This window comes from Clupea harengus, unplaced genomic scaffold (assembly GCF_900700415.2).
Source record: "Clupea harengus unplaced genomic scaffold, Ch_v2.0.2, whole genome shotgun sequence".
Taxonomy (NCBI): Eukaryota; Metazoa; Chordata; class Actinopteri; order Clupeiformes; family Clupeidae; genus Clupea; species Clupea harengus.
In genome coordinates, this window is record NW_024879622.1 from 123800 (window position 1) to 138966 (window position 15167).

The 15167-nt window shown below is 40.9% G+C and overlaps 1 protein-coding gene across 1 annotated transcript; it reads left to right on the forward strand.

The window, feature by feature from the left end:
* Positions 1-715: 715 nt before the first annotated feature.
* Positions 716-14963, forward strand: LOC122129287 (guanylate-binding protein 1-like; the record flags this gene model as incomplete). Its single annotated transcript, XM_042704302.1, has 8 exons — positions 716-887; positions 2574-2651; positions 3026-3075; positions 3444-3553; positions 5734-5936; positions 6488-6730; positions 11443-11723; positions 14751-14963. Coding segments are annotated over exons 1-8 (1350 nt in total), but the record flags the coding sequence as incomplete, so codon positions are not given.
* Positions 14964-15167: the final 204 nt, after the last annotated feature.

A 15167-nucleotide genomic window follows, 5' to 3' on the forward strand; every position in this document is an offset into this window, starting at 1 on the left:
CAGCAAGGGGACACAGAGTCCAGTGGGGGTAGCTCATGAACAAATTATTGTGACTAAGACCACTGAGGCCACACCTTTCTGTGGCTGGTCTCCAGAGGAATTACAGGAGGCCCAGAAGGCTCATCCGGACATTGTGCCTATCAAGGCGTGGATAGAGGCCAATGAAGAACGACCCAGATAGACTATCGTTGCCCCTCTGGTGTCCAACCTGCATTAGCTGTGCGTCCAAAGCCAGGCCCGCAAGACTCCACATGCACCCATGGGAACCGTCAGGGTGGGAGCCCCTATGGAGCGTGTCACATTCAATATTATGGGGCCACTGAATGAGACAGAGCGACATAAGTCTTACATACTTGTGATACAGGACTACTTCACCAAATGGGTGGAAGCCTTTCCCCTGACCAATGAAAAAGCTGAAACCGTGGCTTGCCCACCCTGAAACAGAACGGCTGAACGCTGCCACTGGGACTGGGATATTATGATTCCTTATGCAGTCATGGCCTACAGAGCAACCAGGCACAGTGCTACTCATCTCACCCCTAATTATATGATGTTCGGCCGGGAAACAAATGAGGGAGTCTGTGGAACGTGCCACCCAACGAATCAAATGATGGATTTACACAAATATATAATTTAATCAAGATTCATTTGTGGTGTTAATTTTGTAGGTTGTCCTACCAAATTACAACTAGCCATGTCTGGAGGTCCACCACACATGCTAGTGCCTGTGTGCTTGATTGAGAATACAGAGGGGGGACTGCGGACGATGAAATCAGCCCTGGACATCCTAAGGGGGATCCAGCAGCCTGTGGTGGTGGTGGCTGTGGTGGGGTTGTACCGCACTGGCAAGTCTTACCTTATGAATCAGCTAGCTGGGCAACAGTCAGGTAAACCATACACACACACACACACACACTCAAACGAATACACACAAAAAGAGTCTACAAGGCACATAGGCTACAAGCTTACACACAATCACACACCACTAAGGTCACGAATGCATACTAACTTACAAAACCACCCAGACACATTAAAGCATATATGCATGCAAAAGTTGACTCACTCACTCATTTACACAACACACACACACATATGGGATAGTCATAGTATGCTTGGCCCAGTATATTGTTGTAATGCCACTATTGACATGAAACAGACTGAGACTGAGTTATCACTGTGTAATGAGCTACAGGAATATTTCAGATTCCACTAACAGACTGGAATCAGTTGTTTTGGGATAAAGGGTTTTGGTCGTGCTGGGAAAAATACCTGGAATAATCCAAACAGGCATTTTTCAGTGCGGCCTCTGAAGTGAAACATCTTATTCTGTCTGGTCTGTATTTACTGTCATGGACCACGGAACCGGTAGGGTCAATTTTGAACGTCAAACTTAAAAAAAAGGCTGTTTGCTTAAAGTCAGTGTTTGTTTTCATATGTTGGGACATTTTGGCCTGTAGAGTGTAAATATAGTCTTTGCCTGGTGTAAGAGCCAATTTAAAGAAGAGTTTTTGTTGTATAAAAATATTATTATTTAGAATATTGTTTATTTAAATCTCTAAATCCATAATTTCATGTATGGAGAAATATTAGTTAATTCATAGCTGTAAAGTAACTTGATTGGTTAAAAGAATGTTTTAGAATCAGGAGGGAACGGTGGTCATGTGTGCTTGTTTAGTTTGAGATGGTCAGGTTAAGGAGCAACACAGTTTTTCTGACCGACAATAGCAATGTATGGATTTACTGTTATTAAGACCTAAAGAATTCATGTTTTGTTTGTATGTTACGTTTTTGTCAGTAAAAGTTTAAAAAGAAGATTTTTGGAAGATTGGAATTTTTTGTCGCGTTCACACTGGTTGCTAGAAGCCTGCTCCATTAGTGGCATATGGAACTAAGGGTTTTCTGGTATTGAGTTTTGGTTTCGATTTCTGACTGTGGATTTTTGGAAGGTTTTTGGACGTTCCTAGCCTCTTTTTTTAGCTGTATAGTTAACCTCTCTTAGCTGTTTTTTGCCCGCCTTGTTTCTGCCTCACTGTTTTTTGCCCTGGGTTCCAGAATGTATCTTCCCTGTTTTTTCCCTCGTGTTGCACTCTGTTTTTTTTATTCTAAACTTCTGAGCTTTTTTTTACTGACTTTTGTTTTCACCTTAATCCTCTGTGCGTTTGGATTATTCCTTCTTTTGGTAAAATAAAAGATAACTTTTGCTCAGTGAGTTCCTCAGTTGACCAGGAATCCAGCGGCCTGGGTTCAAATCCTGAATTAGTAAAGCTTCAGATTAACCGTACTCCATTCTCTTATTTTATTGCACACATACACAAACATAAACACACACACTCACACAGAAGAAAACAAGGTTTCTTTTGAAAGTCTGTTTTAGTGCAGATGTGTATATAATGCCTCCTGAGGCCACTCATTTCAGTAATTATTTCGAAATAATTCAAATCCATCTTTAGCCACGGTTTGTGGGCCCAATGATACATCAATAAATGAAACACCATCACAGTAGGGTCTAGCGCCTTTGTTGCTATGCCAACATTGATAATGGCTTCAAATCAAATATAAGTTGTTTATTTCAGGCTTTGCTCTGGGCAGCACCATTGAGTCTAAGACCAAAGGCATCTGGATGTGGTGTGTGCCTCACCCCTCTGAAACAGGTGAGCAAATTTATTAATTAATTAATGTATTTGTTTGTTTGTATGTTGTTCATTGGTAATTTAATTTTCTTGAGCTTTTCAAAAAAGTAAATGGCACTTTATCGTTAATAACAATGAAAAGAAAGATCCATAATAGTAAAGCATGTTATTTGTCAGTGTGACATCACTATGGTTCTCCATGGAAACTCTGTGACTGTTCTTGTGTGTCTGGAGGAGGAGTGTTGTAACCATGGTTAATAAAACACTCTAGAATCTTTAGTGGAGAGCCACTGTGTAACTACAGTTACTACTGTTACTGTTTTTACTATGGTTACCATGTGTAACACAGGAAGTAGAAGGCTGTGTCAGTGACAATGGAATGATCTCTGTTTTAGGACATACGTTGTTGCTGCTAGACACTGAAGGACTGGGTGATGTAGACAAGGTGAGGACACCAATGTTTCGCTATTTACATACTGTTATACTCATACACTGTTTACTGCAATGGTAGGAAGACGTTAAACTGAAGCCTGACTGGTTTAAAATACAATTCTGAACCCAGAGAATGTTTGTCTGATCAACCAGCTCAATATTTTTAAATCGATTCAATGTATATTTCAATCATATATATTTTGGCAAAGAAAGACAATTCATTGTCATGTATGGAAGCACAGAGAAAGATATTTCAGAATGCCGTCCTTAGCAACATTATTCAGGTCAATTAAATGCAAATACTGTAAACTGCAATTTAACTGAATGTATGTACAACAAGCTAAATGCCCCTCATTATAATGGCATAAAATCTCATCGTAGGGCAACTCGAAGAACGATTCCTGGATCTTCTGTCTGGCCGTGCTGCTCAGTAGCACCCTGGTGTACAACAGCAGAGGCACCATCGACAACCAGGCTCTAGAGAAACTCCAGTATCCTGTCTGTCTCTCTCTCTCTCTCTCTCTCTAAAACACACACACAGACACACACCTCCAACATTCACACACACACACACACACACACACACACACACACACACACACACACACACACACACACACGGATACACACATAGACTGACACACACACTTTCCCTTTCCCTGGAATGGATTTCTTAGATAATAATAAATACCTCCCAGCATTTCTACTTTAGCCTAAATAATAAACCTGACTACGTTCATGTCACCATTCCTGTTTTTTTCTGATGCAACATTAGAGCTAAGCGGTAAGCATCAAACCTATGTCTTCTGCATCATGTTCTGTATGATGTTCTTCTCTTTATGGTTCTAGCATACAAGTAACATTTCAGGTATAGGAAGGTAGAATACACAACTGGGGCAGACCCAAGGTCAATGTGTAAGACCCAAGGTCAATGGTGTAAGCCCCAAGGTCGAAGTGTAAGTCCCAAGGTCAATGTGTAAGGTGGGGTGTGTTAGGAAAGGGAACAGTATGGGGTCCATCAAGATATGAAAGGTGTGAAGGTCTGCAGACAGGTCCGTTAATGAATGTGGTGCAAATGTAATACATGAGGGAAGAATTCACGAGTTACAACTACTTAGAAAGTAAACAGTGGGGAAAATAAGTATTTGAACCCCTACCGATTTCGCAAGTTTGGCCACTTGCAAAGAAATGTGTGATCTATAATTGTAATAGTAGGTGTATTTTAACAGTGAGAAACAGAATATCAACAAAAAAATCCAGAAAACTGCATTTTATAACATTTATGACTTAATTTGCATTTGATGCAGAAAATAAGTATTTGAACCCCTAGCAAAACATGACTTAGTACTTGGTGGAATAACCCTTGTTGGCAAGCACAGACGTCAGACTTTTCTTGTAGTTGGTCACCAGGTTTACACACATCTCAGGAGGGATTTTGGTCCACTCCTCTTTGCAGATCCTCTCCAAATCCTTATGGTTGCGTTTTCAATGGGAGGGAATGAGGGAATGAGGTTCAAGCCCAATATTCCACGTTACATGGCCCCATCCATAGTCCCCTCGATGCAGTGGAGTCGTCCTGAACCCTTGGCAGAGAAACAGCCCCAAAGCATAATGTTTCCACCTCCATGCTTGACGGTGGTGATGGTGTCATATTCAGCATTCTTCCCCCTCCAAACGCGGCAAGTCGAGTTGATGCCAAAGAGCTTGATTTTGGTCTCATCTGACCACATCCTGTCTCCCAATCCTCCTTAGAATCATTCAAGTGTTCATTGGCAAACTTCAGATGGCCCTGTACATGTAATTCCTTGAGCAGGGGGACCTTGCGAGTGCTGCAGTACTTCAAACCAATAATGTGTAGTGTGTTGCCAATGGTTTTCATGGTGACTGTGGTCCCAGCTGCCTTGAGATCATTCACAAGCTCCCCCCTGTGTAGTTATATGGGTTTTCTGCACCTTTCGGATGATCACCGATACCGCAGGAGGGGATATCTTGCATGGAGCCCCAGACCTAGAGCGATGGACAGTTGTTTGGTGTTGCTTCCATTTGCGAATAATCGCACCAATAGTTGTCTGCTTCTCACCAAGCTGCTTGCCGATGGTTTTGTAACCCATTCCAGCCTTGTGCAGGTCGACAATCTTATCTCTGACTTCCTTGGTCAACTCTTTGGTCTTGCCCAGGGTGGTGAGGTTGAAGGTGTGTAGTATGATTCTTTGGACAGGTTTCTTTTATACACGTCACCAGTTGAGATCAGGTGTACCTTGTTAGGCCTAATGAGGACTAATCTGTGTGCTTCTTGGGCACATAACTGGTCATTGGGAGCCAGAATTCTTGCTGTTTGCTTAGGGGTTCAAATACTTATTTTCTGCATCAAATACAAATAAAGTCATAAATGTTATAAAATGCAGTTTTCTGGATTTGTTTGTTGATATTCTATTTCTCACTGTTAAAATACACCTACCATTACAATTATAGATCACACATTTCTTTGCAAGTGGCCAAACTTGCGAAATCGGCAGGGGTTCAAATACTTATTTTCCCCACTGTATGTAAAACACCAATATTGTACAGCGTAAACACACACACTCTCTCTTATAGTCTTTTATATGAATGAGATTTGAAACTTTAAATGTAAAAAGCAGTCGTGCAGTCACTATTCCTTAGCCAATCACAGCTATGTGGCTGAACTGACCGATCACATCCAGATAAAGTCACCGGGCGCCCGTGATGAGGATGGTGATGAGGAGGACAGTATGTTCGTCCGCCTCTTCCCTGACTTCATCTGGGCCGTTCGGGACTTCACTCTGGAGAGGAAGATCGATGGTCGTGATGTGAGCGAGGACGAGTACCTAGACTTTGCCCTGCAGCTGAAGAAAGGTTAGTCTCAATGAATGGTTAGTATATATATATATATAAATGTATATATATATATATGGTTTTGTTTTTCTTGACAAAATGGAAATGGCTTTTTCTCTTGTCATTATTATTATCATTTTTATTATTTTTAAGTAGCAGTAGTAAGAGTAGTAATTGCATTGTTGTTTTCGTTCTTTGTTATTATATTATTTGGAGGTGGATTTGTTTTTACAAGCCCAGTTTACCATTTATAGTTCACTGAGTTTGCAAACATAACATCACCATCACAGTCTAAAGCAGAATAGAGCATATATGTACAATCACTTACAGAAATGACTGATCAGAAATAATTTAACTCATTAGTTGGTATACATACTGTGCATAGGTCTACTAGATTTTTAGTGTAGGTAGTAGCATAATATTCTACCCTTGTTGTTCAGGCATGCACTTCAGATATGAGTTTAAAGTTATACATTTATAAATGTAAGTACATATAGTTGAAATGTAAAGTTTAGAAAAGGTTGAGAGTAATTAGCTTCAGTTTCAGACAGCATTTTGATTTGCATTCACAGGTCAGTCTACTAAAATATTAACGTACAACCAACCGAGACAGTGCATCCGGAACTACTTCCCAGCCCGGAAGTGCTTCACCTTCCCATTCCCAACGTTGACGTGCAACATGGCGCACTTAGACTCCATGGATGAGGCCGACCTTTGCCCAGACTTCCTGAGTGTCGCTAAACGCTTCTGCAGTTACGTCTTTTCAGAGAGCCGCGTGAAGACGGTACAGGGTGGCCACAAGGTCAACGGCAGTGGTGAGTCACAGAGCTTCTTTTGTTTCGTTGTTGTGATCAAAGAAGAAGGAAGAACTGAATAGAGGCAGAAGAGAAAATAGAAAAAGGAACGGATTGATGGGTGGATGTGTAGCACCCCTGTACTCGGAGCGAAACAATCAATCACCTCTAGCTAGGAGAGAAGTGCTCCGGGTTCTAATAGTTCTGATGGAACTGGAAATATTGCTATTCTGTTGTTGTAAGACATTGACTAAGTGTAGCCTTATTTTGTATCTGTAACTCATTCTTGGATGTGTACTCTGTCTGTCTTACTGAGACCTGAACAAATGGCATGTGAACCCCCCCCAGATAGCCCTTTGTACCCTGTTATCACCCCCCTCCCCCCATAGGTGAACCCCTCACCCCACTGTCTCCCCCTTCCTCTCACCTATAGGGTGTGGTCATCCCCTGCCCTATTGTATTCTACCTGACTGAATGGTATAAATACCATTCATAGTCTACAGTAAGGTAGGCCTTTCTCTGAGCACCAGCTGAGAGGGGGTCTTCACGCCAAAATAAACTCCAGAAACCTGACTACGTCCTCCGGTCCCTTCTTCAACTTTGGCGTGCTCATTTAGATTCTATCAAAAGATAATAATTTTAATAAATAAAATGATTCAATAAAAATAATAATGATAATAATACAATAATAAAAATGTCCCAAAATAAAAGAGAGCTCTATCAAAGTATCAAATCAAATCAAATTCAAAAGTCCAAACAAAACAAATAGTCTCTATGTGTGTAATGGTGTATGGTGAAATCAGTGTATCAGAATCAGAATCAGGTTTTATTGGCCAAGTAAGTTTGCACAAACAAGGAATTTGACTTGGTAAAGTGACTCTCAGTGTGCTTACACAAAATATACATTACAACACAATACAATACAAAACAAACAGTGCAACAGTGCAACGGTCTAAGAAGTTTAAGAAAGTATATACACAAGGCGGAATGGCTATATACAGTAGCTGTGAAACAGTAGTGCAAATAAGTGGAGAGTGCGAGAAGTGCAGGGATAAATATATAAATATATATGCTACAGTGGGTTAGCTGTTCAGTAGTGAGACGGCGAGGGGGAAGAAACTGTTTTTGTGTCTGGAGGTTTTGGCGAACAGTGATCTGTAGCGTCTACCAGAGGGGAGGAGTTTGAATAGTTTGTGTCAGGGGTGTGAGGGGTCTGCAGTGATTTTTTCCTGCCCGTTTCCTGACTCTGGAGGTGTACAGGTCTTGGATGGTGGGCAGGTTGGCACTGATGATCTTTTCTGCAGACCTGACTGTCCGTTAGAGTCTGTTCTTATCCAGTTTGGTGGCCGATCCAAACCAGACAGTGATTGAAGTGCACAGAACAGACTCTATAACTGCGGTGTAGAACATGATCAGCAGCTCCTGAGGCAGGTTGTACTTCCTAAGCTGGCGCAGGAAGTACATCCTCTGCTGGGCCTTCTTGATGATTGTGTTGACATTGGGTTCCCACTTCAGGTTCCGGGAGATTGTGGATCCCAGAAACCTGAAGGATTCCACAGCCAACACAGTATTGTTGAGTATGGTGAGGGGGGGCAGTACTGGGGGGCTCCTCCTGAAGTCCACTGTCATCTCCACTGGCATCTCCACGGTGTATGTGTCTTAAGTGCAATTTATACTCGGTTTTTACACAGAAACGTAACACGTAAGTTACATAAACGCTGTTGTAAGCCCCTTTAAGCAGTCACGTAACATGTAAGTGCGTCCGCCAAAATTTCTCACTATGCAACAAAAACCACGGCGTGCCCACGCAGCCCGCAAAGACTGTGATTGGCTGCTAACCACATCCTTTCAGGAGTCTCACATTTCCGGTTTCATAGCATAATACCGCCATTTTTAAAGGCCAAGGCAAGACTAGAATGTTTTTGAATCATGAATAGCCTGCAGACCGTCTCACAAGCCTCTTCTTGTTGATTATGAACAAACATAACAGAAGAGGTCCGAAGATATTAGCATCTTTACAAACCCTCTTTAAACACTTATAAGGACGCTCAAATGACCGCGAATTCATGGAGAGAATAGGCTACTATCCCATTCTCACAGGAGAAATCAGCAACAGCAATCTGAGCATATTTGTCAAACGCGATAAAAGATACTGCTCTGATTTATTCCTATTCCATACTGAATATTCTGTTTAGATCAAAGGTTTGTTTTGACATACCGTCATATTTCAGATGATAGTTAGGTGATAGGCTATACTGTGTTGACATTTGAAAACCGTTGACTGCGATTGTTTTGGAGAGAACGCGCTAATTCACCGAACAAATACTTTCATATTCATTTTCCACCACTTGTTAGCCATGTCATCCATTAATATTGCTGTGAATCAATCAATTGCACCCCTGAGGCAAGCGATAGATTGGAGCCTGGTCTGCTCATATACAAAAATTAACATTAACGTGAAGTGGAGTTAACTTGCGGCCAACACCATTGTATTACAAGCACTGACATTCACTCATGATGAGAAGGTACACCTGGCGATTCTCTCGCCTTCTATCTTTCATCTTTGAATAATGTAACGTATAAACAAGTCGTTTTAAAGCGCTGTGGCCGTCATTAAAATATGTATCAATAAACGAACTTCTGCATCATGTGATCTGTCTTTTTTCGCCACTGGTACTGGTACTTTCATATTCATTTTTCGCCACCTGTTAGTCATGTCATCCATTCATATCGATGTGAATCAATCAATACTAATACAACTTTAACTGTGATGTGTTTTTGTTTCATTTCGCAACTTATTTACGGTATAATCCAAGATAGCAGGTGCCCGTTGGTAAATAGCCTATTCCACATTTTATTTGCTTAAAACACACAGATGTAGGCTACTGTCAAATCAGAAAGAAAATCAGCTGTCACTCGGCTATTACCTGACCAATACCTTTCAAACGCGGTGATAGTATTCACAACTAATTTGTCCTTCATTCTACCAAATATGATTAAACAGCATATGTTATTGCACCCGTGAGGCAAGCGTGAGCCCGGTCTGCTCATACAAAAGCTATCATTAACGTGAAGTGGAGTTAACTTGCGGCCAACACATTGTATTACAAATACTGACAACATAGCTACACTCATGATGATAAGATAGGCCTACACCTGGCGATTCTCTCGCCTTTTATCTCTCACCTTTGAATAATGTAACTTATAAACACGTCGTTTTAAAGCGCTGTGCCCGTCCTTAAAATATGTGTCAATAAACGAACTTCTGCATCATGTGATCTGTCTTTTTCGCCACTGGTAGCCTACTGAATTGCCAACCTTTGTATTTCGTGTAACAAATGTATTAATTTTCCTTTGTCTCGCTGCAATAAATACACTTACTTCACTCAACATTCAGAAGGGAAAGGGAGATAACCCCGGAGTTAAGAATATAGATCACTTCGGCTTTGGAGCAGTAAACAAAAGTCTCCCCTGTAATCTCAGACTACGATTAGCAGGAAAGGTTAACAACAGGCTAATTAATAAAATACAATACTTAATAGACTAACAATACAATATTTATTTGTTTGAGTGTTGTTGTTTAGTGCAATGGGGGTGTATGATCGTTATTGTCTTTAAAGTAAGGCATTTTCAACAGAAAAATCTCCCGTTCATCGTGTCCATTCGCGTCATGGGGTAGGCAAAAAAACGTTACTCCACCTACTGTTTTGGCGTTGAATCGCTTTGCAACACGCACAACCCTTGGGGAACCTAAAGGAACTATAAATCAAAACAACTGCGCTTATGTATCTTACGTGCTCACGTTTCTGCGTAAAAACCGAGTTCCAGTCCTGATCCTCAATTGTCATTTGGGTCTGGCTCGCCATCCAACGTTCCAGGCGTATTTAAAAAAACAATCTGCGTACAGCAGTTCGACAGAACAATCAACAATCAACATGACTCAATATCAACAATCAGACTACTGTGCGTGAGCCTCAAAACATTCCACGCCAACGTCTCCTCCACAAAGTCTCCCGTTTCCGAGGAGTCCGTTATATTAACATTACTATCAAGTTCATTCCCAATTCAATAATAACACCTTCATACCTTCCCCAATTCCCCTATCCAAAGCCATATAACTCCCAATTCCATAATAACACTTATATTTTCTTTAACATACACAAATAGCATTCTTAATTCAACAATAATACACAAACAGTAAAATAAATTCTCCGATTCGTTTTAATTAGGTAAATTAGCTAAATCAAACAGTCAATTCAATCACTCACCAGAGATCCAAATGAAAGATAAAAAGGGTCTTCAACTTCCCAAAAGACAAGGAAAATGAAGTAATGTAAATTAAGTAATTTAAAAAAAGAAATATTAATTAAGGGAATATCGATTTAAAAGTTTCATTAAGGAGCAGGAATCAATCAAGGTATCAATAAATGTATTCTGAAAAACAAATGAGACGGTCACGATATTTAGGTGGGTTACAGATGGATGGATGGATAGGTGGATGGATGGATGGGTGGATGGATAGGTGGATGGATGGATGGGTGGATGGATGGATGGATGGATGAATGGATGGGTGGATGGATGGATGGATGGATGGATGGGTGGATGGATGGATGGATGGATGAGTGGATGGGTGAATGGTGGCCCTGGCCTGATCTAGCAGCTGGTATCTTTGCAGACTCACACAGCCCAGAAATATGTTTGGGTCAAACTTGCCTTTCACTCATTGTCTCCAGGGTTCAGCAATCTTGTGAAGATCTACGTTGACACCATCAACAGTGGCAGCATTCCCTGTCTGGAGAATGCTGTGGTTGCCTTGGCAGAGATCGAAAACCAGTCGGCCGTGAATGCAGGCCTCCAGCTCTATGAGCAGGGCATGGGGGATTTGAGTAAGACCTTTCCCACGGATCTTGGAACTGTCTCAGCAGAACACAACCGCCTCGACGCCATGGCAACGCAGGAATTCCTCAAACGTTCCTTCAAGGATGAGAAGGGGAAATACACGATACAGCTGGCGGTGAGTTTTGAAACAGTTGAAAAACTGCATTTTTTTACATCAAGGAAGGACTGCAGACCTACAGTGTTGACAAATGTTTGAAATTTAAATTTGTATCTATTCAATTCAAATATCTATTAATTTTATCCAAAGACTTATAATGGTTTACAGGCAGTGTTGGGAAGGATACTTTCAAAACGTATTCCGTTACAGAATACAGAATACATGCCCAAAAATGTCATCTGTAACGTATTCCGTTACATTAACTAATCTGAGTAACGTATTCTGAATACTTGGATTACTTCCACATTGAATTGCATTCATACATGCAACTAAAACCATGTGGAAGCATTTCAACATATAAAAGCTTCCACAGTAGTGTTACTAACAAGTACCTGAACTCGCAGATACATTTCTGTGTTTGTAGTATGAACTGCATACTACAAAAATCTAACCGCAGTTTAAGCGAACACGAGCTCATTTTAGCTAACGTTAGCTAGCATGTCGAGCAGGGCTAATCAGTCTTTCCACGGCTCCGGGGCTAGTAAATCAGCCATAGGAGAATGTAAAGTCGCACATCTGGCTGATACAACTATAAAATAGCAAGGTGACCAGTAAAACTACAGCAGTTGACTACCCTTGGCTAATTAAAAAATAAATTTACTTTAAGATGCATCTTCAGGTTGGAGATGGAGTCTTTGGACGCTGAAAGGAGGTTGGTTGCTGGCAAGCAGAGGTTGCACTGCACAGTTATATTACGTTCTTCCTTCTCTTTCTTTAACGTGAAATGCTGTTTGAATTCCCAGGATAGAAAAGCATTCCTACCCTGGCTCTGTTGTGCCGGCTCTGGCACCTGCTCCTCTTCCGACTCCACTAGCAGCTACTGATCACGCAAATAGCTAATTTTCATTTGTTTACATGTTGGGCTTCTGGGAAATGCATCAAGTTGCCTTAATTTATTTAGAGAGTTAATACACTTGTGAAACAGAGAAGTACCGTCATGTAATCCATTGATTTCAACAATGTAACTGTATTCTGAATACCATCTATTTAAATTGTAACTGTAACAGAATGAAGTTACTCATAGTTTGTATTCTAAATACGTAACGTCGGTACATGTATTCCGTTACTCCCCAACACTGTTTACAGGTATGTTGTTAGCACCTTATTCTTCTGGTAGAGCTAGTTGCGGTGTTCAAGTGGACTCGGAAAAATCGATTTTCCAAGCAAAAACAAAAAAAGATCTTCTCATCTTGGATCTTCGTCCTGGAAACTCTGTGATACCTGAGTTGCCGAGTTGTCATGTTGGAAGGGGCACCTGAACATAGTTCTCCGGTTAGGAGCAAGGTTATTATAGTTTTGCGTTTTTCACTAGTTTTTATTTTTATTTCGTTTTGACTTTTTGTTTTCAATTTCAGTTTAGTTTTAATTAGTTTTTAAAGCGGGTTTGCTAGTTTAGTTTAGTTTCTATTTTTTGAAAATGCTTAGTTTGAGTTTAGTTTTTATTAGTTTCAGTATTAGTTTTAGTCTTTACCGCGGAATGCAAGAAACGAAGGGGGGGGGGGGGGCAGTCAAAACAAAATGCTCAAAATGAATAGAAGATACAAGCTATAATAAATAATATGTAATAAAAACAGAATTTGCGCATGTCCTGTTCAAACAGACAGGAGACAGTGAGACGGTGAGGCAGCGACGAGCTGTGCCTCATCTCAGATTGCGCAATCCCTCACAAACTAGGTTGAGCGCATGCGTAGAACCTATTTAGTTTTGCTGATCTGACGTAAAGCCGCAGTGAAAAAGCACGGAGAGGAGGCAAATAGTACCTCTGCTTCAAAAAAGGGAGCATGCGAGAGCCCACCGGTCGGGTTTATTCTTGTTCTGCCGTTACTCTTCTTATATTTGACATTGACTACGAAAATGGAAGATTCTATAGCTAAGCTAAAACATTTCTCATAACTGGACTTTCAATCAAAACGTGAATTGATCAATAATGGGAGACCAATGCCGTAGCTAAAATGAATGCTTGAAACGACGGGACAGAAGATAACTCGATCGACTTCTCACATCCAAAGCCAAAATGTTTTGAAAATATTTTGAACCTCAAGAATAGATTTGGTTTTGGACGTACAGCGGAGACTAAATATTAGCAGGGGGGTATCTCACCCCTCATTCGCTAACATTACATTGATATCAGAGAAAGCCCTTGCTCCGTTAATTTCCCGTTCTCTTAGGATTGTTTAATGTCTATGTAAAGCCATTTAACATCAAACAAGTGGTTGTGATCACTTTGGTGAGCTGATTTTGAGAAATTAAACTTAAATTGCAGCTAAAGTTGTACATAATCACACATATTAACACGAGTTCATCACAAGCTAGCAGCTGCCAACTGTATGTAGCCACCTTACCTATGTTAGAATGCTGATATGAAAAACAACCAGTAGTCAATGTGCAAGCTGCCAATTGAATGGTGATTTAAGATACTGTATTGGGTTTATATATTTGTAAATCTGACTCTGAAAGAGTCAGTGCCTCACCAGCCACGAACCTCACCGCACGTTACTGTTCCAGGTAATCCCAAATAGGACTCTGTCGCTTTCTCCCGACTTTTGCCGCCATAATACCAGGTGAGGGGCGTGTAGTAAAAGTGGTACGGCGGAAGATAGACGCTATGTATGAAATCAATTGACATCTATGAAATACATTGACAAAGACGAAAACTAAGGACATTTTCTCTATAATTCTATTTTATTTTAGTTAGTTTTGTAAAGACACAATACAGTTTCAGTTAGTTATCGTTTTTTTATAAAGCCTCGTTTTTATTTTTATTTCAGTTAACGAAAAGAAAAATCACACCTCGTTTTCGTTTTTTCGTTAGTTTTCGTTAACTATAATAACCTTGGTTAGGAGTCTGACTTTATTGTAAATTCTAAGCATTACATACCTACTCCTTCTTGTCCAATTGGAACTCTGCTCCAGGAACTCATAATGTCGTATTTGTAGTTCATGATGCTTTGGCTAAAATGTGTGCTGTGGCTTCCCCTCTGACAGGAAAAGGTGGCTAAGCTCTATAAGCAGCTGCTCACGCTGAACATGTTGGCCTCGGAGAAGCTGTGTCGGAAGCTTCTCTTGGATCTGTACGCACCAATGGCCGCCAACATTCAGCAGGGCAGCTATGCCAAGGCAGGCGGGTATGAGATTTTCTGCCGTGACCGAGACACCATGGTGGCCAAGTACTGCCAATATGGCCAGAAGGGCATGAAGGTGAGCGCCAGGGTAGTGTGTGTGTGTGTGTGTGTGTCTGTCTGTGTGTATGTGTAGCGAACGGGACCTACGTCCGCTTAGTAGGGGTAATTAACACTTCCCTGAAAGGCTGGAGATAAAAGGATCTGAGTCCCTAACCCCCAGGCCTACTAATCTCAAGCCTAACCTGCCCTAAGTGAAACAAATATAATAGTTTAGGGTTTA